The sequence below is a fragment of the Pseudopodoces humilis genome, chromosome 30 (genome assembly GCF_049639895.1).
Source record: "Pseudopodoces humilis isolate 2021_Gansu_Grassland_sample_001 chromosome 30, ASM4963989v1, whole genome shotgun sequence".
NCBI lineage: Eukaryota > Metazoa > Chordata > Aves > Passeriformes > Paridae > Pseudopodoces > Pseudopodoces humilis.
Window position 1 is genome coordinate 4015283 of NC_142229.1, and position 22037 is coordinate 4037319.

Genomic DNA, 22037 nt, shown 5'->3' on the forward strand with positions numbered 1-22037 from the left:
TAAAGAATGGGTTTGTAGGGATTTGGTGGCTGCTGTGCTGGTTTGGTTTGGGGGGAGAGGGTGGAAGAGCGAGCAGGGGATTCATTGCTATCGTGATACAAAAAATGAGAAGAGCTTGAGCAAATTTTCTGTTTTGCTTTGACTTTTTTCTTTCTTTCTTGCTCTTGAACTTCTGAAACTGTCACGTGTGTGTGTGTGTCTTGCTCAATACTGAATTCCTATCTCTCACACTTTCAGGTGGGCATTCTAGAAACAACAGTGGAAGCTCTGAGTCCAGTCTTCCCAACATAGCCAGGTCTTTGCTGCTGGTGGATCAGCTCATAGACCTGTAGCAGTGACACAGTAGCAGAAGCAGTTTCTGTAACGTACCCAAACCTCCGGTCTCATTGCCAGAAGAGTTTCCTTCCGTTGTGCTTCTTTGGGGCTTTGCTTTTTTCTTTTTCCTTTCTTATTCCTTTAATTAAGAGAAAAATCTGCCGACAGGAAACAGCCAGCCACCTCTCTCCCTGGCTTTCCGTGGCCTGGGGAGGATTGTGGCTGGGTTCTCCAGGTTCTGTCTGAGGCTGGTAAAGCCCTGTGGGGTTCCCTGTGCCCTGGCTGTGTCCAGGGGAGCACCTGGAGATCCCTCCTGGCCCTGCTCAGGGAGCTGTGGCTGCTCTGTGACCCTGCCCCAGGCTCCTCTCCCCGAGCAGGGCGAGATCAGCACAGCCCAGTCTTGGCTCTGCCCCCTTTCCCCAGGGCTGGGCAGGAGCAGGGCCAGGTGTCAGGGGCAGGGACATCCCTCAGCTGCAGGACACGGGCTAGCAGAGCTGCTGGCTCTGAGTTGCTTCAGAGGAGGAGGAAGCCCCGAGTTCCCGGCCGTACTCTGGTCGTGGGGCACATGAAGAGTTTTCCAGCTGCCCCCAGCTCATGGTTTGCTGTTTAACAATCCTGCTGGGAACAAACTGCGCTTCCTGGGGGAGGGAAAACCAGAGAAAAGGAAAAAGGAAAAAACCCAGATTGTTAAAGCTGCAGAAATGACCCTAAGTGAAGCGTAACAAGGTTTTGAACCAAATCCATGTGAGTATGGCTGTGGCTGGTGTTTCACTGACCTTTCTTTGGGTGAAAAGGGCGCTGTGGCAACAGCAGATGTATTTTCTGTGACTTCTTTTCTGTGTTTGACTGGAAGAAAATCCCCTCAACCTGATGTAAATTGTGTATGAAACAAATTGTCCTACGGCTGTTTGTCTATTTTTAATCCTGGTTTTAGTCAAGCATCTGGTATCTGTTCTGGGTTCTCCATTTTCTCTTGTAACTGCTATAGTGCACCCCAGTTCAGTATGGAGCCATTGTTTCAGTAGACCAAGATCCCTGTGGGCCTTTCTGCACCCCAGTCTCTCTGTGAACACGCATGCACTCGGTTCAGGGGGTTTCAGTCAGTGCTGCTACAACTCCGTGGGTTCTCCCTTTTCTTTCCCCCTTCACACGCTCGGTTTGTCGATAGCTGGACACGCTCACCTCGTTTTCCTCGGCTTCCCATGAAATCCAGAATTTCTATCTCGTATTTGAAAGCCCTCTGTGAGCAGAAGGACTCTTCCTCTGTAGTGGAATTCTCCCCAGCTTCCTGCTCCCTGTGTTTGTGTTTGTAGCTGTATTAGTGACAGTGCGAAAGTGCGAGCGACTGAATGTGTCTGTGCTGACCTCGCTGGGAAGGGAAGTGCCCCGAGTTTGTGACTCCTCCTTTCCTCTCTCCATCTCCTCCTCCCCACCCCAACACCTAGTTTAACAAATTCTGTACATAGAGCTCCCATCGGTTGTGTCTCTACATTACTCTTCTTTTAAAACCTACACTTATTAATAAAAGTATTGCTTAAGTGTGTTGTATCATTACATGTGTATACTGCACTTTCCAAGAGAAGCTTTACATGAGAACTATGGAAATGACCTTAGTAAAATTGTGGATAGAACTTTATTATTTTTTTGTTTTATATTCCTAAAGCACAGGCAAGCTGGACTGGAAAACATGAAGACGCTATAGATAGAAAGTTATTGTATAGTCAGATACTGAGATTATATGAAAAGAGAATGGATTTTAAAAAGTAACCATCTACTGTATATTAGAAACAAAGATTTCTGTGAATTAAAGTACTTTTAAAGAATGTTTAAGATTTTAAATCTAATGGCGCTTGTTCAAGGGTTCTGGAAAAAAATGACAAATGCACTGGGTTGTTAATAATGCTATTAAATAAGCAGATGTGAATGTTTATTTTATTGCTTTTTCAAGTAGCTGTTCATGGGTGTGGGTGGAAATACGAGATTTTAGGTCTGTTCTTAGACCTCCTTCATCAGGAAATATTCACCAGCTGTTTGCAGAGCGAATGGAAATGAGAGATGAGTGGAGATTGGGGATTTGTTTTAAACTCTCCAGAACCTGTGAACGTCCCACGGGCTCTGGGTCAGTGCTGGTGCTGCTCAGAGCTGAGGAGTTTGTGTGAAAGCTCTGAGGGCACAGAGTGAACTCCCATGGGACGTGTTTGGTGCCTGGCATTCCCCCGAGGGGCTGAGAATCGGTGTTTGGTAGCTGGTTTGGAGCCAGGGGAGGTGTTTGTGTCCCCTCTGAAGGGCTCTGGGGTCAGGAGGTGTCCAGTGGAACCCCAGCAGGGCTGTTGTGCCGTGCCCCTGAGCTGTGCCCTCGTGCTGGGGCTGCTGCCATCGCCTGTCCTGGGTGCTGCAGACACAGCCACAGCACGTGGAGCAATTTCCCTTCCACTCAGCCTTGTGCTTTGGGTGCGGGAACAAGCTCTGGGTTTGGGTGGCAAAGGTTCAAAGGAATAGTTGGAATTTTGGTGTTGGCTCTTGCTTCCCCTGAGGGGCTCAGGTTGGGAAGGGCCCCTGCCTTTGGAAACCTCCTTGTTGGTCTTCAGGCAGATGAGCACAAATTCCATCAGGCACCTTGTTTCTGACAATATCCACTGTGTTGGGAGCAAACACTGTGTTTTCTGTCCCAGAACAGAAGGGGCAGCCCTCCTGGGTTTGGGCTGTCCAGGTCTTCTCAGGATTGTTCAGGGGACATCCCTGCTGTGGGGCTGGGATTGTTCTGGGGACATCTCTGCTGTGGAATTGGGATTGTTCTGGGGACATCCCTGCTGTGGGGCTGGGATTGTTCTGGGGACATCCCTGCTGTGGAATTGGGATTGTTCTGGGGACATCTCTGCTGTGGAATTGGGATTGTTCTGGGGACATCTCTGCTGTGGAATTGGGATTGTTCTGGGGACATCTCTGCTGTGGAATTGGGATTGTTCTGGGGACATCCCTGCTGTGGAATTGGGATTGTTCTGGGGACATCCCTGCTGTGGAATTGGGATTGTTCTGGGGACATCTCTGCTGTGGGGCTGGGATTGTTCTGGGGACATCCCTGCTGTGGGGCTGCTGCACAGGAGTGTTTTTTGTGCCCTTGTGTTTTTTGGGGAGGGTCTGTGCGTGAACAGGGCTCGTGTGACCTCTGGCTGGGGCACAGCACAGCTGAGGGGAGCTGGAGGATGCTCTTGGTGTGCAGGGTCAGACTGTTCATGAGCTGCTGGGATGTGGGACGTGGGTTGGTGTGTGGAACTCCTGCCTGGTGCAGCTGGCTGTACAAACGTGCCAGAGGTGCAGCATTAAATTCCTTCTCCTCTGGAACTGAGGGCTCTGGATCTGCCTCCAGGTCTCTCACTGCGAGTGGCTTTGAGCAGAAACAGTCCTGCAAATTGTCCAGTGCCACAGGTGTCGCTGACCTTTGGTGCTGGGCTGTGTGTGGGGGTGGTTCTGTATTGCTTTTTAATGAGATTGCTTCTAGAAGTTGGAACAGTTTGCTTCTAGGAATTGGAATACAAGGAAAATCTCAACAGCACAAGAATGAAGGAGTGATAAATGTTTTGACCCCTTTAAAATTCTAAACTAGTAATTCTGCACACTGGTAACTGTGTAACAGCTACCTGCTCCTGGATGTTGAGTCCTGCCTGACTTGGGCTTGATGGAATCAGGAGTTTCCTGGTAAAAGAATAGCTTTAGACTCCAGGAATTTCTCTGTCTCCCCTGACCTTTGTTTTGGGCTGTGCTCCAGAGGTGAGATCCTCACCATTGTGGTGGCTGTTCTGCCTCTTGTAATAGGGAGTAAATATTTTCCAGTTTTCCTCTTGGTTATTTCAGTACTCTGCCACTTCAGGGCACTGTTTTCCTTGGAAGCTGGGGGAACTGCAGGTGCCAGGGCTGTCACCTGGGGTAAAACTCTTTCAGGTTGCTGTCTGAATACCTGCAGAGTGTGTTCCTGGGTACTGAGTGATGAGAGGGTTTTTTTAAGGCTCTCCCTCTTGAAAAAGAACTTGAGTAGAGTTTGGAATCTTTTTTAGTGTGTTTATATGAGCCTGGAATCAGATATTGCACATTGGTGTTGTGCAGGGCTGGGGAGAATCCTCATCTCCAAGCTCTGTAAAGATTCCTGCTGTCCTCCCTCTCTTACTCTGTCCCAAAGGTCACGGTTTACGTGGGCACAGGCACTTGCTAACACACACCCAAGTCAGAAATTCCACCCAAACGTGCTGTTCTTGGGCAGAGTGGTGTGCAGGACCGTGCTCTCCATGATGAATGCCTTTGTCCTGGGGATCGGTGTGGATCTGGGAGGTGGCAGCTGGTCCTGCTCTGGTCCAGCCTGAGTCTCAGAAGGTCCCAGTGACCCCTGGCCAGTGTGGGACCACACTCCTGGGACCCCAGAGTGGCACCTGAGGGAAAACATGGGCTGCAGGAGAGACAGAGAGAGGGGTTTTTGTAGAGTAACTGGTCAAATGTTCCATATCTGCACTGTCTTTATTTAGCAGTGTCATGTACCCAGCTGGAGTTTCCCAATAAATAAATGCTGGTTTTGATGCCTAATGAACGGCTGCTGTGTCTTTACTCGTGAGCAGTGCCAGAGAAGGGGATCATTTGTGTATCCATGGGTGTGATGGAGAAGCAGTGCCTGAGGGCTGTGATGGGAGTGCAAACATGAACAGTTCACCTGGGCAGGGTTCTCTGGGTGAGGCTCTGTCACTGCAGGGTGTGTTGGTGGTGCATTGCTCACCCTGGGTACCAAGCAGCCTCCTCGCCCTCCTTGTTCTTCCTGCAATTCCTCCTGTTTTAGTTTTCATGTGATTTTCTCCTATCCTCTTGCTAACGAGTCCAATGACACACTTCTAACCTGCCTGTAGTTCTGTGAAGGTAAGAAATCTTCTGTTTTGTCTGTGTGAGTCCTAAGGCAAGCCCAGCCTCCTGGTGGGCTCTTGGAGCTGGAGAAGGGCAGGACATCCTCTCCTTGCACTGCCTTGTTGTGCTAATGCAGAAACAAGCCAGGTCATTTGAGTTATGATCCTTGATTTGAAGTCATGGTATGGAGTGTTCAAAAACCATTTGTCTGGCAGTGGTTAAAAAGAATAGCTGCTACTAAAATACCTGCTACTTAGGATTTACTGAAAAGCTGTAGGCTGACCTTCAGTCTTTGAAACGGGCCTGTTATTTCAGCAGGTTCTGGGGCATCCCCACGTATTTCACAAAGCAATTCCACGTATCTGTGGGCTGGCCCACAGGAGGAGAGGCTGCTCCAAGCAGTAGAAGTGCTTGGAGAGCAGCAGTGCAGGATGGAGTGACAGAAGCTGTCTGCCTGTCTGTCTGTCTGTCTGTCTGCTGGAGCTCCCCTCGGGCGGCAGCGTTGGGAAGGGGAACGCTCTGCACTGGCGGCCGTTGTGCCGGCTGGGTGGGACAGAGAGCTGTGGGATGGTGTGAGGATGCTGTGCGTGCCCATGCGTGTGTCACACATCTCCCATCCTCTGAGCGGTGGAACCCGTGGTGTCCCTGTGCCACAAACACCTTCCCTGGCATTGTTTTCTCATGGATTTGCCCTCCCTCTCCTGCCCATTTTCCATGCATGGTGGTGGTTTCCATCTGAGCAGTGTGACGTTCTCGTGGACCTTGCATTGTGCTGACCAAGGAGGTGGAGCTGGTTGAGTAACTCTCTTCTCTTGTGTTTGTAGGTCTTCAGAGGGATCCGGGCCGCTTCCCAGCCGTAGCTCTTGAGCTCTGTAAAGGAGATTCTGGCAGTGATGGACTCGCTTTGTACAAGGGTCAGCCCGAGATGCTGGAGGTGAAAGCGCAGCACAAGGCAGAGCCAGAGTACTTGGCCAGGGATGGTCCTTCAAGCAACAGCTCCTTCTACAGCAGCGAAGGGGAGGGCACAGACCATGAGGGAGATATTCTGGATTGCAGCGGCTCCAGGCCTTTACTGATGGATTCGGAAGAGGAGGAGGAGACGAGCAAGCTGTGCCCAGGGTTCCTGCAGCCGCTGCCCAGGCACGAGGCCTCCAAAGAAGATGCCCGGTCGCAGGCCCGAGCAGGGGAGATGCTGTTCCCGGCTTTCCGCAGCGGGGAGGTTTTTAACGAGCCCGATGTGTTCGCCACGGCTCCTTTCCGAAGCTCCAGGAAGGTGCCCGATGAAGTGGATGTCTTTACCAAAGCTCCTTTTATCTGTAAGGGCAGCGTGGCTCTACGACATCCAGAGGAAGCAGATGTGTTCCTGAGAGCCCCTTTCACCAAGAAGAAAAGCACGGAGGAGTTGACTTTCCACAAGGAGCCGTTCCCAGCACCCGTTTTCCCGAGCCAAGGGGGCGATGGCCGAGCTCAGCCCGTGTTCCCGTGCCTGGATTCAGCAGCACACGGCTCCGTGGCCCCGCTGAGAGCTCCGTATCCTCCTGCTGGCTTTGCTCAGCCGGGCAGCGTCCATCCCTGCTCCGCCAGAGCCGTGGAGGCCCAGGAGAGCGTCCCTGCAGCGCTGCCAGAGCAGGGCGACGCGGCCGGCGAGAGGAGCCACGGCCACGCGCCGGCCCTGGACGCCGCGCTGGGCTCCGTGGCCAACAAACCTTTCCGTCCACAGTCCCTGTCCAAGTATTCCCGGCACTACAGTCCTGAGGATGGGCCGGGCCTCGAGGCCAAGCCCATAGCTGCTTACAAAGTGGTGTCTCACAGCAGCAGACAGGCCATAGCGGGCTCTGTCTCTGTTGTCCCGCTGTCTTCCAGGACTACGGAGCTGCCTGGTGCAGATCCCTTCGCCTCGGCGCCCTTCCCTTCCAAAGCAGCAAAGCAGAAGCCTTAACGTGCCAGGAGCTGGAGGCTGTGCTCCCTGCAGGACAGCCTTGTGCAGGACCTCAAACCTCTCAGTTGAACTGGATGGCATAGCAATATATACATATACATATATATATATGTGTGTGTGTATATATATACATAAAATAATTATTATTTTTGGTCAGGACTCTATTTGCAGTGATATATAGTTGAACCATTTAAGTTATGTTTGTCCCAATGCCTGGCTCTCAGGATCCTTGTATCCTTTCCAGTTGCTTCTCACCTTCCTCCTCTCACTGTCTTCCCTCCATTTAGTTCTTTTTTCAGTTGCTTTTCTCAAACCAGCAGTATTCCATATTTTCTGGTCCTGGGTGCAGGAATGCACTACAAGATGAATGAAAAGGTTTATTAATTACAGAGCGAGTCAAGCAGGACTTGCTGATGCTCTGGAAAGGACATGATTTGAGAGGTTAGAGAGGTTAAAGGGTTGTTGTGACTTTTGCTGTCAGTGATATTTGTGCTGCTCGGCAGCCCTGGCTCCAGCTGTGCTGCTGGGTTTGTGCCCACGGAGCCAGAGCCGTGCCCTGGGGTGTGGTGCCAGCGTGGGCAGTGCTGGTGAGAGCAGAGCCAGGGCAGCAGCACAGCTTTGCTGCCCCAGGGCTGGGGCCAGGGGCAGGGCAGGACTCGGTGCTGTGATCCCAGCGAAGCAGTCGGGCTGTTTCTGTTGCTGGAAAATCAAATGGTCACACAAACAATTCGGCAGAGCTTTCACTTTTACACAGTGAAATTACAGTGTATTTCCTGTCAGGTCTATGCCGAAGTGTAGGACCTGGAAATGTGCTGATGGTGAAGGAGAGATGTGTATTCACAGTATTAATTAATTAGTATAAATGAATTACACCGCTGCCCTCGGTGCCCTGCCGGCGCTCTCGCCTCCTCTCGCTGCAGAACCCCCGGTTCCTCTGTCCCATTCCCAGCTGCTCACTGAGGTTCCTTTTCTGTCCAGGTGCTCCCTGTGCCTGTCCCAGTCCCTGCTCCTGCTCTGATGGATCTCTCCTCGTTCCCCACTCCTGCCTCAGCCACCAGAACTGCAGGAGCAGCAAAACCCCTCCAACAACATTTCTAGTGTTAAACAACCAAGGCATTCCGATACTTCTGGCTGGGATGTGCAGCAGAGATAATTTCAGCCACACACAGCCCGGCTGTGCAGGGGAAATCATTCTATGACACATGAGTTTTATCAGATTTTTCACATATTTTGTACAGTCAGAACCCCATAGAAATTCACTGGTTGAACGTTCATTGGTTCCAGGTTACGTAGCTCATTTCATTTCCTGTTGGTTACAGATCTCTTTGCCTCTGGTGTTAAATAGATCTTCATTCTTTCCCAGGCCATGCTGTAGTTGTTTGATGTTCCCTTAATGGCTGTAACCTTTCGTTATCTCCTTAATTCCCAATCTGCTGAGGCATTAAACTCATCAGGCCTCACCTGCTGGAACAATGGCTTGGAAAGAAACCTCAGCTGCTCCGTGTTCCTCTTCCCTTAACTCAGTTCCCCTCCAAATTATCTCCAGCTGCAAGAGACGAGCCAAGTGTTGTGCTGGATGTGGGGAAAAGCCTGGAGTGAGGTGTTGGAGCCGTGGGTGGGGAGGGACAGCCCTGGAATGCAGGGAGGCCACGCTGGCTCCCGCTTGCTGGTGGACAGTGACCAGCTGAGCCCAGGTCAGGGGGGCTCTTGGAGCTGGGACCCTCCTGCCCTGCGCTCACAGTTAAATATTAACAATATTATATAACAGTATAAATATTGGTGCTTTCTGTCCTCCACCACCTCCTCCTGAAAACAGAAGTACTGTAAAGAAGCTTCTGGGTTTCCCCTGAGATGTTTCTTCAGCAAAGCTGATGCTGTTACTATGTTTTGTTGTTTCGTTTTTTGTTTAAATATACATCCAAAAGGTGTTTTTTTGTTTTAAATGTATGTTCCCCCAAGTGAGTTGTTGCTGGATAGAATCGGTGAGAGACACGGAGAATGACTGAGAGCAAACTGTGAATTGAAGGAGAGTGAGTGTGAGAGCCCCACAAGTCTGTGCCACAGCCCCTCTGAGCCAGGAGCTTGAGCTCTGCAATTCTCTCGGGAGCTGCTGGGAGCCAGGCCAGGCCTTGGTGCTGTGGGATGAACCTGTGCAACAGGGAGATGGAGTGAGCAGCTGCCCTGTGTAAACCATTGCTGTTACCTCTGCTCACCGGTTCTCCTTCCTTCTCTTCATTTTTACTTGAAAAGTTGTTTCAGAGTAATCGAGTGAGTTCTGTCAGTGAACGTCCGGGTCCCACGGAGCTGATGCTGGAGGAGCTTTTGCCTGTCCCTTCACACCCAGAGAAAGGGAAGGTGCACTGAGGTGTGCGGGCTCATTTCCAGCCCTGCTCAGTTTAGCTCAGGCTGAATTTCCAGCTGGCATTTCAGCAGCTTTTCTGTCCTTCAGGCACTTTACACGAAGAGCAGGATAACTGTCCCCCAGAACTCATGATCCTGCCAGACACATCCAGGGCTGAAACAGTTTTAAATCTCTTCTGGGGGTGGAGGCAGCTCATTTGTATCTTTGCATGTGACTCATAAAGTAATGGGACTTCTTATGGTCAGAAAACTCAATTTCAATGCCTGTTACTCTAACACTTCTCTCATTTCCATCCTGCGTTCCTCCTAATCCTGCACTACCACTGCTGCAGCCTCAGCGTGATGAGTTGGAAGTGGAAATTTCATTTCCACAGCCTCTGAAGTTTACTGTTTTAATGAATAGGGAAGAATCATGCTAATTATTTGCCACACAATCAGTGATCTTAATGAAGTAAGACTTATGCAGTCTTAGACACAATGGGGTGTTTTGAAATCAGTTTTCTGAAAAGAACCACTGCTTTCATGTCTTTTGTAATGCTGGAGGAAAAGGTGTTCACTGCCCTGGGTCCTCAGGCCCGGAGCGCTGTCACCTCCCTGTGACAATCCCGGATTGCTGCTGGGAGAGGGACTGGCTCTTGGTTCTCACCCACTGAATGCACTAAAGCCTCTATTCCAAGTGATTAATCAGAGTTTCTGCGTGAGTAAAACAAGCACTTGGCTCTGTGCTCGCTGCCGTGACGTTGGGCCGGTGCTGGGGGATGTTTCTCCCCAGCTGCTGCAGGACTTTGGGGACTGTCCCTGTGTCCCCTCTCCTGTCGTGACTCCGAGCCCGTGTGAGCTCTGGTGACACGGCCTCGTCGTGCCACAGCAGCAAAAACAGGCGAGATCTGCTTAACTGCTGAACTCAATCACTCCAAAGTGCTAATTGCTTACTTTAACTCAGCTTCCACCAAAGACTCCTGTGCTGGGCAGTTGGATTTTTGTGGGTTTTTGTTTCTTTCCTCGTGGTGTTAAATCAATGCCTTCAAGCACACTGACAGACCCCAAAGCATTTTTACAGTAATATCATGGCAGTGAAATCCTGCTCCAGTTCTGAAACACATTCCTGAAATCTGATCAGCTGCAATAGCGTTGCTAGAAATATCCCACGGCCTGTAGTTTCTGCGGTAGGTGGGTAAATACCCTCACACACACCTGGAAATACTCCCTGTGGAGTTAGAGGGATAATGTTGATCCTGATCCCTTGCCTCCAAAGGGATGGGGTGGGAGGGAGGGCAGGGGTCTCGCTCTGGGGTGGGATGCAGCAGGTGGAGCATCCCACACGCGGAGTCTGGTGCTGGGATAAACTCCACTGTGTCCATCAGGAGCCGGAGCTGGGAATGGCTGTGGTCCTCAGGGTGACAACAGCGTCACACACACAACAGTGTCACACACACAACAGTGTCACACACACAACAGGGACACACACACAACAGTGTCACACACACAACAGGGACACACACACAACAGTGTCACACACACAACAGTGTCACACACACAACAGGGACACACACACAACAGTGTCACACACACAACAGGGACACACACACAACAGGGACACACACACAACAGGGACACACACACAACAGTGTCACACACACAACAGGGACACACACACAACAGTGTCACACACACAACAGGGACACACACACAACAGTGTCACACACACAACAGGGACACACACACAACAGTGTCACACACACAACAGTGTCACACACACAACAGTGTCACACACAACAGTGTCACACACCAGTGACACACACACAACAGTGACACACAACAGTGGCACACAACAGTGACACACAACAGTGACACACACCAGTGTCACACACACAACAGTGACACACAACAGTGACACACAACAGTGACACACAACAGTGACACACAACAGTGACACACACACAACAGTGACACACAACAGTGACACACAACAGTGACACAAAACAGTGACACACGGTGTCCCACGGGCCGTGTTCCCCCAGTCCCCTCTGTCCCCCCTGCCTGGAAGATCCCTGGGCTCAAGTTTTGCACTCCGCTTGGGATTGTCTGTTCCTGGTAATCATGAAGAAATGTTCCACTTGTAAACTTATGTACATTTTATTAAAACTGTATCTGATGACAACCACCGTCTCTGTTGTGCCTTCCTTGGAATCTGGGTTTTAATGAGTTCTTCCTATGGAAGTGCTGACTGGGTTTGGCCGTGCTGTTTTATCTGGCAGCTGTAAAGTCAAAGTGATCTTGCTGCTTTAAGCAGAGGATGTTTGGGTTTCTATTCCAGCGAGAACCCTTTGTATCCAGGGCAGGACAGAGCCCTGAGCCCTCCCTGCGGAGCTGCTGCTCCTCAGCGCTTTTAATGCAGGGCTGGTGCCTCTGGACATCCGCAGCACGGGGAGATGTGGGGGCTCACTGTGTGCTCATCAAACCTGCTTTTCGGTATCATTCAAGACTCTGTAATGCAAAATATTACTTGGGCTTTGCTGTACTTCTTAATTTAATTTCTGTCTTGGTGTAAATGTCCATTGTTTCTGTGCTGCCCTGTGGCTCTGCACAGCTCCCTGGCAGGAGGGGCAGCCCTGGGCCGGGCTCTGCTCCCAGGAACAGGAGCGGCCTTAGGCTGGAAACTGCCAAAATTCCTTCCCAGAAAGCGCTGCCCAGCGCAATGCTGAAGTGCTGTCCCCATCCGGGGGGATTTAACAGCCGCTAAATGTGTTAAAGTGTGCGGCACTCGGGCACACGGGCCAGCGGCGGTGCCGGAAGCGGTGCCGGTCCTGCAGCGGTGCCGGTCCTGCAGCGGTGCCGGTCCTGCAGCGGTGCCGGTCCTGCCGGGAGCGGTGCCGGTCCTGCAGCGGTGCCGGTCCTGCAGCGGTGCCGGTCCTGCCGGGAGCGGTGTCTGCGCTGGCCCCGGAGCCCGTCCCGTCCCGATCGCCTCCGCCATGGCCGCCGTTCCCCTCAGGCGCTGCCGCCAGGGGGCGCCGCCGTGCCCGGGCGGTGGCGGGAGCGGCCCCGGGGACGCCAAGATGGCGGCGGCGCGGCGGCTGTGCGCGGCGGCGGGGCTGGGCGGGCGGTAGGTGACCTCGGGCCCGGGGCTCCCGCGGCCCCCGCAGCCCCCGCAGCCCCCGCTCGGCTTATTCCCGCTCGGCTTATTCCCGGAGCGGGCCCCTCTCGCCCCTTCCTCGCGCCGCGTCGCAGTTAGCGGCACCGCGACCTCCAGGGCCGCCCCGGCTGCTCCTTGCTCTTCCCCTTCCTTTCTCCGCCGCGGCCGGGGGTGACGCTTCTTCCTGGCGGGCAGCGAGAGGCTGCTTCTCCTTCTCTGCCCCTTCCCAGCCTCCAGCTGCTGGTTCTGCCCGCCAGGCAGCTCCCGAGTGCCCAGCCCTGCATACCCGGGAGAGCCGTGAGGGGAAATTCCTCACACACCGGGCTCGGGACCGGTCCCGGGGGGAAATTCCTCACACACCGGGCTCGGGGCCGGTACCGCGGGATAAATTATTCCTCACACACCGGGCTCGGGGCCGGTACCGAGGGATAAATTATTCCTCACACACCGGGCTCGGGGCCGGTACCGAGGGATAAATTATTCCTCACACACCGGGCTCGGGGCCGGTACCGGGGGGAAATTCCTCACACACCGGGCTCGGGGCCGGTCCCGGGGGGAAATTCCTCACACACCGGGCTCGGGGCCGGTACCGGGGGATAAATTATTCCTCACACACCGGGCTCGGGGCCGGTACCGAGGGATAAATTATTCCTCACACACCGGGCTCGGGGCCGGTACCGGGGGATAAATTATTCCTCACACACCGGGCTCGGGGCCGGTACCGGGGGATAAATTATTCCTCACACACCGGGCTCGGGACCGGTACCGCGGGATAAATTATTCCTCACACACCGGGCTCGGGGCCGGTACCGCGGGATAAATTATTCCTCAGGCGCTGAGGACAGTGCAGCCGGCAGTAATTCCCCTCACAATGCTCAGAATCCTGCAGCCAGGGGTGATTCTGCACCCGCACGTGTGAACGGGATCAGGCAATGAGGAGCTATCGGAAAAGGGAACTTCTGGGGACCTTACACACCAAATGACACGATTTAGACCTTTCCTGTGTTCATGTGTCCTGTGCTCACAGAATAAATATTCATTTCATGAGACACACCTTCGCTCCTGTTCCATGTTTGAGGCTTCTGGGCCTCTGTGCAGTGCTTGTGTTGTGGTTTATGACCCCCAGAGAGAACCAGCCCCTTATTGAACAGCCCCTGCAGATGGGATTTACTGAGGTTATCAGTTTTCCTCCCATACAGCTGATAAGGGGAGGAACTAGATAATAACTGATGCCTAGTATTTGTGATGTGAGATGGGTTTTGTTTTCATTTTCTGATGTTCACTTTGTTTTGAAACACCCCGATGCTGTTTGCTGTGCATACAGCTGCAGAAATCAGGTATTCACAGCTCTGAGACTGAAGCCTGTTACTCCATCACTATGCTTTGCTTTTCCTTTTAATGTTTTCTTCTTTTTTCCCTGCTGCTCTCCCCCCTTTACCTTTGTCTGAGCTAATACCACCACCCCAGGTGTTTCTTGCTGAGTCCCCGGGGCAGCTAAAAGCATCTGCAATACTCTTTCTTTGGGACAGTGCAAATATGGAATTTGGAAATTGTTAGTAAAGTTATTTTTCTCTAGGTTCTGTCATATGCTGTTAAAAGATCATAATGTGACAACTCAACAGCCTTTCCACCAGCTTCTGCAAAAGAAACCATCCCTTCCATCTGCAGTGTGGCATCGTGCAGGTAAATACCAGTTAAAAATGAACAGATTTTTAACTGGTAAAACATTGTGGGTTTTTATTACCATATGGCAATGCTGAAAGTTTGCTGTTCAATCTGAGGATGATGATTTTTAGTGAATAAAAGTTAACAAAAGAAAAGCCAAGGTTCCCTTTTCCCTGCTGTCTCCTGTGAGATGACGTGCCCGTGTTCAGCAGTGTTCCTGCAGCTCTGGGGCTCTCGGGTTGTGTTTTTAAAGCCTCGTGGCTGCAGGTCTGTGGAACAGAGGGATCACCCTAGGCTTGCTGAGTAATCAGGACTTGACTTTCATTTAAGCTCCTTAGGTTTGATTATATTACTTTCCTTCCTTGTTTTTTTCTTTGCAGTAAGAGGCATGTTTATTCAAACTCAGGACACACCAAATCCAAATAGCTTGAAGTTTATTCCAGGAAGGGAAGTGCTGGAGTCGAGGACTATGGAGTTTTCCACACCAGCTGCAGCCTATTGCTCACCTTTAGCAAGGTATTATTAAACACACCACGAGTGGTTGTGGGCTTGGTCTGGGCTCTGTGTCTACAGCTGATGTTTTTGAGCACAGCTCCCAATCATTCTGCTCCTCTTTTGGAGCAGCTTGCTTGGATTTGAGATTTAATGTTGTCGAAGATGAAAGCTGGGAATGTTGTTGCTGCAGCTGTTTGTCTGTACTCCCCACAGCTCTGTCACAGCAGGAGGCACCACAGTCTGGTTCCTGCACTTGGATTGAGAGGGGTTACAAATCAGGATTTGTAACTCCTTCACCTCTGAGTATTGGTGGGCAGTTACTGCATCGTCAGCGAGACCTCTGGCCCTGATTTCTCAAATTAATTCCCCTCAGAATGCTCTTTATTCAAGGAGTTACTTGGAAATTATGCAACTGTTTAGAACTGGGGAACAGTCAGTGAATAGTCTGCAAATACTCTGAAATAAATGCAGCAGCTCACTTTGGTAGGACTTGGGGCTACCCTGAACTTCAAGACCGGTGGATTTTTCCTTTACTGAAGGTTTATGCTTCACTCAAAGACAGGCTGCTGTCCTGGGCTGGATCTGTAACAGGTCTTGGGAGTGCAGCTTTCAGTAATCAAAATGCACAATCTGGAGTAAGAATCAGTTCTTGGCATTGAAGGGGCTTGGAGCACAGTCCTGAGTCTCTGGGAATGTTTGGAGGCACCTCTTTTGTGTCACTGCTTTCACATCAGTCTCTGAAAATAAACTCTGTGTGTGGAAGGGCTTTGGGCAGGGCTGAGACCCATGAATGCTGCAGTGATTACCCCTGGAGATCCCAGGCCAAGGCAGCTTTGTGTACCTTGGCAGAACTGCGTGCAAAAGCAGAAGCTGTGGGGCATGGCATTCCCTCCAGGAGCTGGGGGTTATCAAACACACAGCTCTGATGTTTCCAGAGCTCTCCTGCAGGGCTGTTGGAAAGCAAACAGGATCTTTGCAGGCACAGCTTTGTGACTTGCAGTAATAAATCCAATGTGAAAGGTTTCTGAGGACATCACAACGTGTTAGCAGAGTGCTGAAGCTGTAGGATCTCGTTGTGCCAAGATGCATCAGGTTGCACAGTGAAATCAAGTGTCAGAAAGTGGCATTTTGTTGTCATCTATCTGCAAATAGACATTTTCATCCAGGATGATACATGTGCTGCAGTGTGTGCAGTGGTTGTGTGGATTGTGGGGAAAACTGTCTGCTCTGTGTGTCACTGAACCCAGATTATGGTTTTGGTAAGTGGAATGACTTTGTTTTAAAAGTGAGCATAATTCCCTTTTAAATATAATTTGGAATAAAAATTTCCAAAGAATTAACAAAATCTCCCTGGAGGAGAGGGAGGGAAGAGAATAACTTAATTATTTCAGATGGTTTGGTGCACTTGCATAATTCCATGGTTTAGGTCTTTTCAAAATCCAGTTGATTTAGCAATGTAAATGCTCAGTGCATGTACAACTGTTTCATGTGTAGAAATTCTTTCAAGTGGGTGTTGTGAAATCTCTTTTATAATTTCCATTACACATACTTTTGTGGTACGATTTCTGAGTCTTTCATTCATTGCATTTTTGATGTTTTCCAGTCTTTTAGAAGAATACGTTTTTTTCCCTTTGTAATTACAAAAAACACTCTTACAGCCTTATGCTGTATTTACCTACAAGTTTACCACAATTTTAATTTCTTTTTCTGTAGATGAAATTTTTGGGTTAATCATATTGTTAAAATGAAAACTCAGTTTGTCAGATCAAGTGCATTTTTGCTCATTTCCCCCCCCACTTTGTTTCCTTAACAGACAGTTATTCCGGATTGAGGGAGTTAAAAGTGTTTTCTTTGGGCCAGACTTCATCACAATCACCAAGGTGAGCAGAGCAGGGATGCAGCTGTGTGGAAATGGCCACAGAGCAGATCCAGGCACGGTGGAAGTTCCACAGAAGTGTCCACGAGTGCCCAGAACAGAAAAGCAGCAGCTGCAGCGTGTGGCTGAGCGCTGGAGCAGGATCCCAGGGATGCTGCAGGTTCTTTATCCAGGAGTGCTCGGTGCTGGGCTGGCTGGGCTGCAGGTGCTCGGATGGGAAGGTGGCTCTGGGAGCAGGAGGAGGGAGCTGCTGCACCAGGACGGGGCTGTGTGCTCAAGGTGTGCAGCTCCAGAGATAAGGGGGTCTCTAAGAGCTGGGCAGGAAGAGTGCAGGGCACTTCAGGGAGTGATAAATTGGTAAATGGACAATTGGGTCTCTGAAACAGATGATAAAAATACTTGTCAAATAAACTTTATTATTTGACAGTGTTTTTATTTTGGAGAGTTTCACACCTTTTGAGCTAATATTTTAAAAGCACTTGCTTGGCTTGCAAACAAGGAGACCCTTCTTTGACACAATCTGAGTCTGACTAAATGTCTTTGGCAAAGCTGGACTTGACAGAACATGAACTCTGTGCATCAAATCTGAGAGTCCATGATGGCATTTTTAATGTAAGAATCTCTGTGTAACATAGCAGCAGGCAGGAACTCTTCTTCATTCTTTTTTTTTCCCCCTCTTCTGATTCTCACAGGAGAATGAAGACCTGGATTGGAACTTACTGAAACCAGATATTTATGCAACCATAATGGATTTCTTTGCCTCTGGCTTACCTGTAGTTACTGACGAGGCACCTAGGACAGACACAGGTAAATCAAATCTTCAGGGAGAGGCCAAGGTCTGCCTTTGGCTTTAGCTTTTGTGACATCCAGAGGAGCCTCCACTTCTCCCTCAGAAAAGCATTCAGAAGAATTCAAATTTAAAACCCATTAAGATGAGCACAGGCAGGAATTTGCAGCTTGGAATTCTCTCAGTGTTCTCACTTGCACATTTTTCTTTTCCCAAGCTGCTTCAGAAGAAGATGATGAAGTTGTACTGATGATTAAGGAACTGCTGGATACAAGAATCAGGTGAAAAGAGAACATTGCTGCTGGCTGAGCAAGTTAGTCTTGGGGTTTGGGTTTCTTTAGGGAACTGTGTTTTCCTTTGGGAATGTGATTTCATGGCTCAGTATCTGATGTGGAGGGGTTCAAGTGCAGAGCTGGGAATGCTGTTCAGGTGAAAACTCTCTCTGGTTTTCATGTTGAAGCTCCTGTGCTGAGCAGAGTCCTCTTTGCTGAGTGACTTCAGAGCAGGGCTTGGACAGGTCCCTGGTTTAACCAGGCTGCTTTAGGGGTGGGAAAAGGCTTTGCTTTTACAGACACCTTTTTCTCTCTCTGTATTATAATTGTATTCTGTATACAACTGGATTGTAATTGTTCTTTTCCCTCTCCATTGAATATTCCAAAGTAGTTTATACTCCAAAGGAAGATCTCCTGGTGGAAAATCCTGGCCCTCAGTGGATTTTGGCCTTGCACTCTGTTGTGATTTTATTGGTGCTTTAACACATGAATTTAGAAACTGGTGGTAACAAATGAAGTCTCAGGAGTGGCTGTGGATCGTGTTGTTTACCTGAAGAGTATTTTTGTGCTCATTAATTTCCTTCCAAAGTGAACCGAAAGCAAAAAGCAACTTGACATTTGAGGTGCAGGGGAAGGTGTCTGGTGTGTTTGTGATATCTGATGGTGACATCTTCCCCAGCTCACAAGCTGCAGGAACCAGAAACTTTACACTTTTTTTTTTTTTTTTTTAAGATGCTGCATTTAAAGTGATATCACGTGATTAAAAATTTTGTTTATCTCGGAGCAGACACACGGTGCTGCTTAATTTTCCTGAAAAAGCAAGAAAAGTAGAAGTAAGCTGGAACATCTTTCCCAGACATTTGTACTAAGTGTTGAAACCAGAAGCCAAGAACCATGTTGTATAAAGCTGTGACAGTAATGTTCAGGCTGCTGCTGGGTTATTTAAGCTCCCTGGGGTGTGTCAGTCCTTGATTTCCCAGGGGCCTTTTATAATTTCTTTTTGTAATTTTTGTAATTTTTTTTGTAATTTTTGAATTTCTGCCCATAATTCTGGTTTTCCCACTTTTTAATTTCCTTCATTTCCTCCTCCTGTAGCCATCAGTGCAGCAAGAAGCTGTTGATGAGTATATCAGTGGTGGTGTATCTTCATTTTATAGCAGGGTGTTCTCAGATCTGTAAGCCAGGCTACACAAAGAGCATTTATTGTCCAGCAAATGTAAATTAATGCAGAGAAGCTGTCAGAAGGTGCAGGATGGAGGGAGTGTACATCTGAAAGGTCCTGTAGTGTGTCAAAAACTTAATTCAAGTAAGAAAAGTGGAATATTAAATCATGATCTTTGGCTTTCTGGAATGGAGATAATTTGCTGTGGTGAGTTTATAAATGTGTCAGGTTCGCAGATTTTTCTGTTAGCACTGTAGTTCTCAGAGGGTTATTTTGGAAATCAGTATAAAGAGCTTCTGTTAGAGTAACTTGATGGTTTTAACTTGGTCTGGAAAAATGTTGCTATGGGGACAGAGCTACAATGCTGGGCATTTGTGGCTGGCAGAGGGAGAGCAGGCTGCAGAAATGCTCGTGGCACTGCAGTGAGCTTATCAGGAGCTGCTTCCTTCACCCCTGAGCAGGATTAAGCTTTTATATTTGGAGCTATTTTCTATCCTTGGTGAATTGTGGAGAACTGCATATTTATTTATGGAAGCAGGGCTTCTTATCACAGGTGCCAGCTGTGCTGCACGCCCCTGCTGTACTGGCAGTACCTGAGGCAATGGTTGCAGGTGGAGGGAGCTTTCTGTGCAGGCTGGGCTCTGCTCCAGGGTGCTCACACTCTGCCCTAAAAGTTCAGTGGTTCCTTCATACACTGCTGCATTCATCACAAAAAATGTTTTGCCTACTGTCCCACAGAAAGTTTCTGTGTTAGACAGTCCAGCACAGCAGGAGTTGTTGGAAATGTCAACCAGGTGGTTGTAGAGAAATAGTGACTGAATCCCTCTATCTTGACAGATTTTGTGGGTATTAAATACTGCTTTATTGAGGGTTTCTGGAAGGATCCACGTTTCAGCTCTGTGAGCTTTAAGTTGAATATTGTTTTCCATCAGGCCCACAGTGCAAGAGGATGGTGGGGATGTTATTTACAAAGGTTTTGAAGATGGGATCGTGCAGCTGAAGCTGCAGGGGTCGTGCACCAGCTGCCCCAGCTCCATCATCACCCTCAAGAACGGGATACAGAACATGCTGCAGTTCTACATCCCTGAGGTGGAAGGTGTTGAACAGGTGGGTCGAGGAGAGGTCACAGAGGTTTTCTTTTCAGGAAAAGGAGCTCTTTGTCTCTTTCCAGCAGGAACAGGCTGGCAGTTAGGGAAAACCAGGGATGTATAGATGCAGGATTTCCAAGTCAGCAGCTGTATCTTGGCAAAGACAGAGAACTCTGCAGGCTCCTGTAGCAGCCCATGGGCTGGGACTGCACGGCTGGGGAGCAGCCCTGGCTGTGGTGGGTGCCAGGCTGGCCTGAGCAGTGGCCCTGGGGCAGCAGGGGAGGCAGGGGACCCTCGCTGGACTCCCCACACCCCTCCTCTGCTGAGGAGCCCAGAGCTGGACACACTTGTTTACTGATACCTTTGTGCTTTGGTGACTTGATGAGATAAAAAGCAGCGAGCTTTGTCCCCCGAAATGCAGATCTTTGGCATTCTCATGAAATACCTGATCTCTGGAGCGATTGTTTTTGTGGCCTTTGTGGTAACTTGACCAGCTCCTATAATTAAAACTCATTTCTTCCTGGCATTTTGGATTGCCAGTTTTTCTTACCTTCCTCCCGAGCCCGTGGTTGTTCAGTGGTGTGGAATAACTGCTGTTCTCCTTGGGCCCAGCAGGGATTTAATGTAATAAATCCTGCAGGACTGAGAGCTTAAACTGTTTATCTAAACTACCTCTGGATTTGATTTCAGGTTGTTGACGATGATGATGACGTGGAAAAAGAAGCAAATTCTACTTGAGCTTCGTCATCTGTGGCCAAATAACATTTACCTCCTGGTGTATGTAAACCATCTCTGTGCTGAGGAGCAAACAAATCTGCCTTGTCAGAAAAATAGTTGTACTTACTGTGAGAATGTACCATCAGTCCAAGCAGTTCAGCCACTAATTTATTAAATGCACTGTATTACAAAAAAATTATTTTGCTCCACTTTATGCTATGTCTTTAGAAAGAAATGGCGGGCTCAGAAAACGGTGATGTGTTTATGTATTGTTTTTTCATACAGAAACTTCAATACTAAAAAAAGAGAAGGCAGAAGTGCCTTGGCTTTTTTGTGAAATAGCAAATTAAATGTTTATTCCCCCAACTTGTAGGACTGACAGGAGTCTCTGCCCTTACTCTGTAAATGGGAGCTCCAGGAATGTTAATTTTATCAAGTCTTGTTAAAAAGCTGCTGATTCCTATCAGATTTTTGTGTGTGAAAGATAACTTATCAACTGTTCATTTTGGAGGATGTAACACTGCCTTGGCTTGTGGAAAGTTCCCTCCTTGCTCATTAACACTGCAAACCATAGCAACAGAAACAAAAAATGTTTGTTATAAAAACCATATCTTCTAAAGTAAATGTTAGAAAAGAATGATCCTTATCAGCTTCAGTAAGTAGAGAGACTAATTAGCCCATTTAGCAGTAAAATCGTTCAGCCAGCATTTGTGCTGTTTAAACATGCAGCAGCTGATTTCTGGGTGTAATTCAGCATCAGGAGGAAGGTGCAGCGCTGGAGGGCACGGTTTGCCTGGGCAGGGTGGCAGAGGGAAGGAGGGGCTCTGTTTGTGTTTGCTCCTGCCAGATCCTGTTTGCTCTCCGGCCTCTGCAGGGGGATGTGGCAGGGCAGGACTCCTTCCAGTCCTGCATGCCGTGGGAGAGAAGTGCTTGCTGTTGACATTGAAATACATAAATGGGGCTTTGTGTTTACTTCTGTTTGTAGGAATGATTTCTTCCTGGTGCCTGGCTTTTGCAGACGGCTTTGTGACCAAGAATTCTGTTCCTTCTTTGTGGTCCTCATTTGGATTATGATTGGCTTGACAGCCTTCGGTGTGTTCCCTTTCCATCCCTTGCCAGTGTAATTATTCCAATGAGTCCCTAAACAGGATCAGTTCAGCTGGTGGAGAATCTCCTCTATAGCACCACATCAGCATGTGGTAGCCATAAACTTCGCATTACCTGATAGAAATTTGAAAATTGATATTTTAGCTAAATACTTCTTCAGCTTTCACAGAGATTAATAACCCACGGTTGAGTTACCCTCTCAGGATCTGGAAACCGGTGTGAAATCACCATATTTCCTT

General features: G+C 49.2%; 2 protein-coding genes across 11 annotated transcripts in view; both read left to right on the forward strand.

The window, feature by feature from the left end:
* Positions 1-11657, forward strand: part of AAK1 (AP2 associated kinase 1) — a 65490-nt gene extending 53833 nt beyond the window's left edge. For 8 of the 10 annotated variants that reach the window (XM_088068301.1, XM_088068292.1, XM_088068291.1 and 5 more), the window contains one exon: positions 6021-11657. In XM_088068301.1, coding sequence (XP_087924427.1) covers positions 6021-7135 — 1115 coding nt within the window. In that variant the 3' untranslated portion in view covers positions 7136-11657. Of the gene's footprint in view, positions 1-237; positions 2139-6020 lie in introns of those variants that run through there. The other 2 variants (XM_088068299.1, XM_088068300.1) reach the window with 1 other exon arrangement.
* An 875-nt stretch (positions 11658-12532) lies between these two features.
* NFU1 (NFU1 iron-sulfur cluster scaffold) lies at positions 12533-21663 on the forward strand. Its single transcript, XM_005532921.2, has 8 exons — positions 12533-12599; positions 14206-14312; positions 14675-14810; positions 16603-16669; positions 17358-17472; positions 17670-17733; positions 19819-19993; positions 20665-21663. Exons 1-8 carry the CDS (start codon positions 12553-12555, stop codon positions 20710-20712), a joined length of 759 nt encoding a protein of 252 aa, XP_005532978.1. The 5' UTR covers positions 12533-12552; the 3' UTR covers positions 20713-21663.
* The last annotated feature ends 374 nt before the right edge of the window (positions 21664-22037 follow it).

What these genes read in the sequence shown, in the direction of transcription:
- NFU1 (XM_005532921.2), top strand. Translation starts at nt 12,553, where the DNA reads ATGGCGGCGGCGCGGCGGCTGTGCGCGGCGGCGGGGCTGGGCGGGCG. An exon ending in ACTTCATCACAATCACCAAG is followed by an intron (nt 16,670 to 17,357) that starts GTGAGCAGAGCA and finishes TGATTCTCACAG; the next exon opens with GAGAATGAAGACCTGGATTG. An exon ending in AGGTGGAAGGTGTTGAACAG is followed by an intron (nt 19,994 to 20,664) that starts GTGGGTCGAGGA and finishes ATTTGATTTCAG; the next exon opens with GTTGTTGACGATGATGATGA.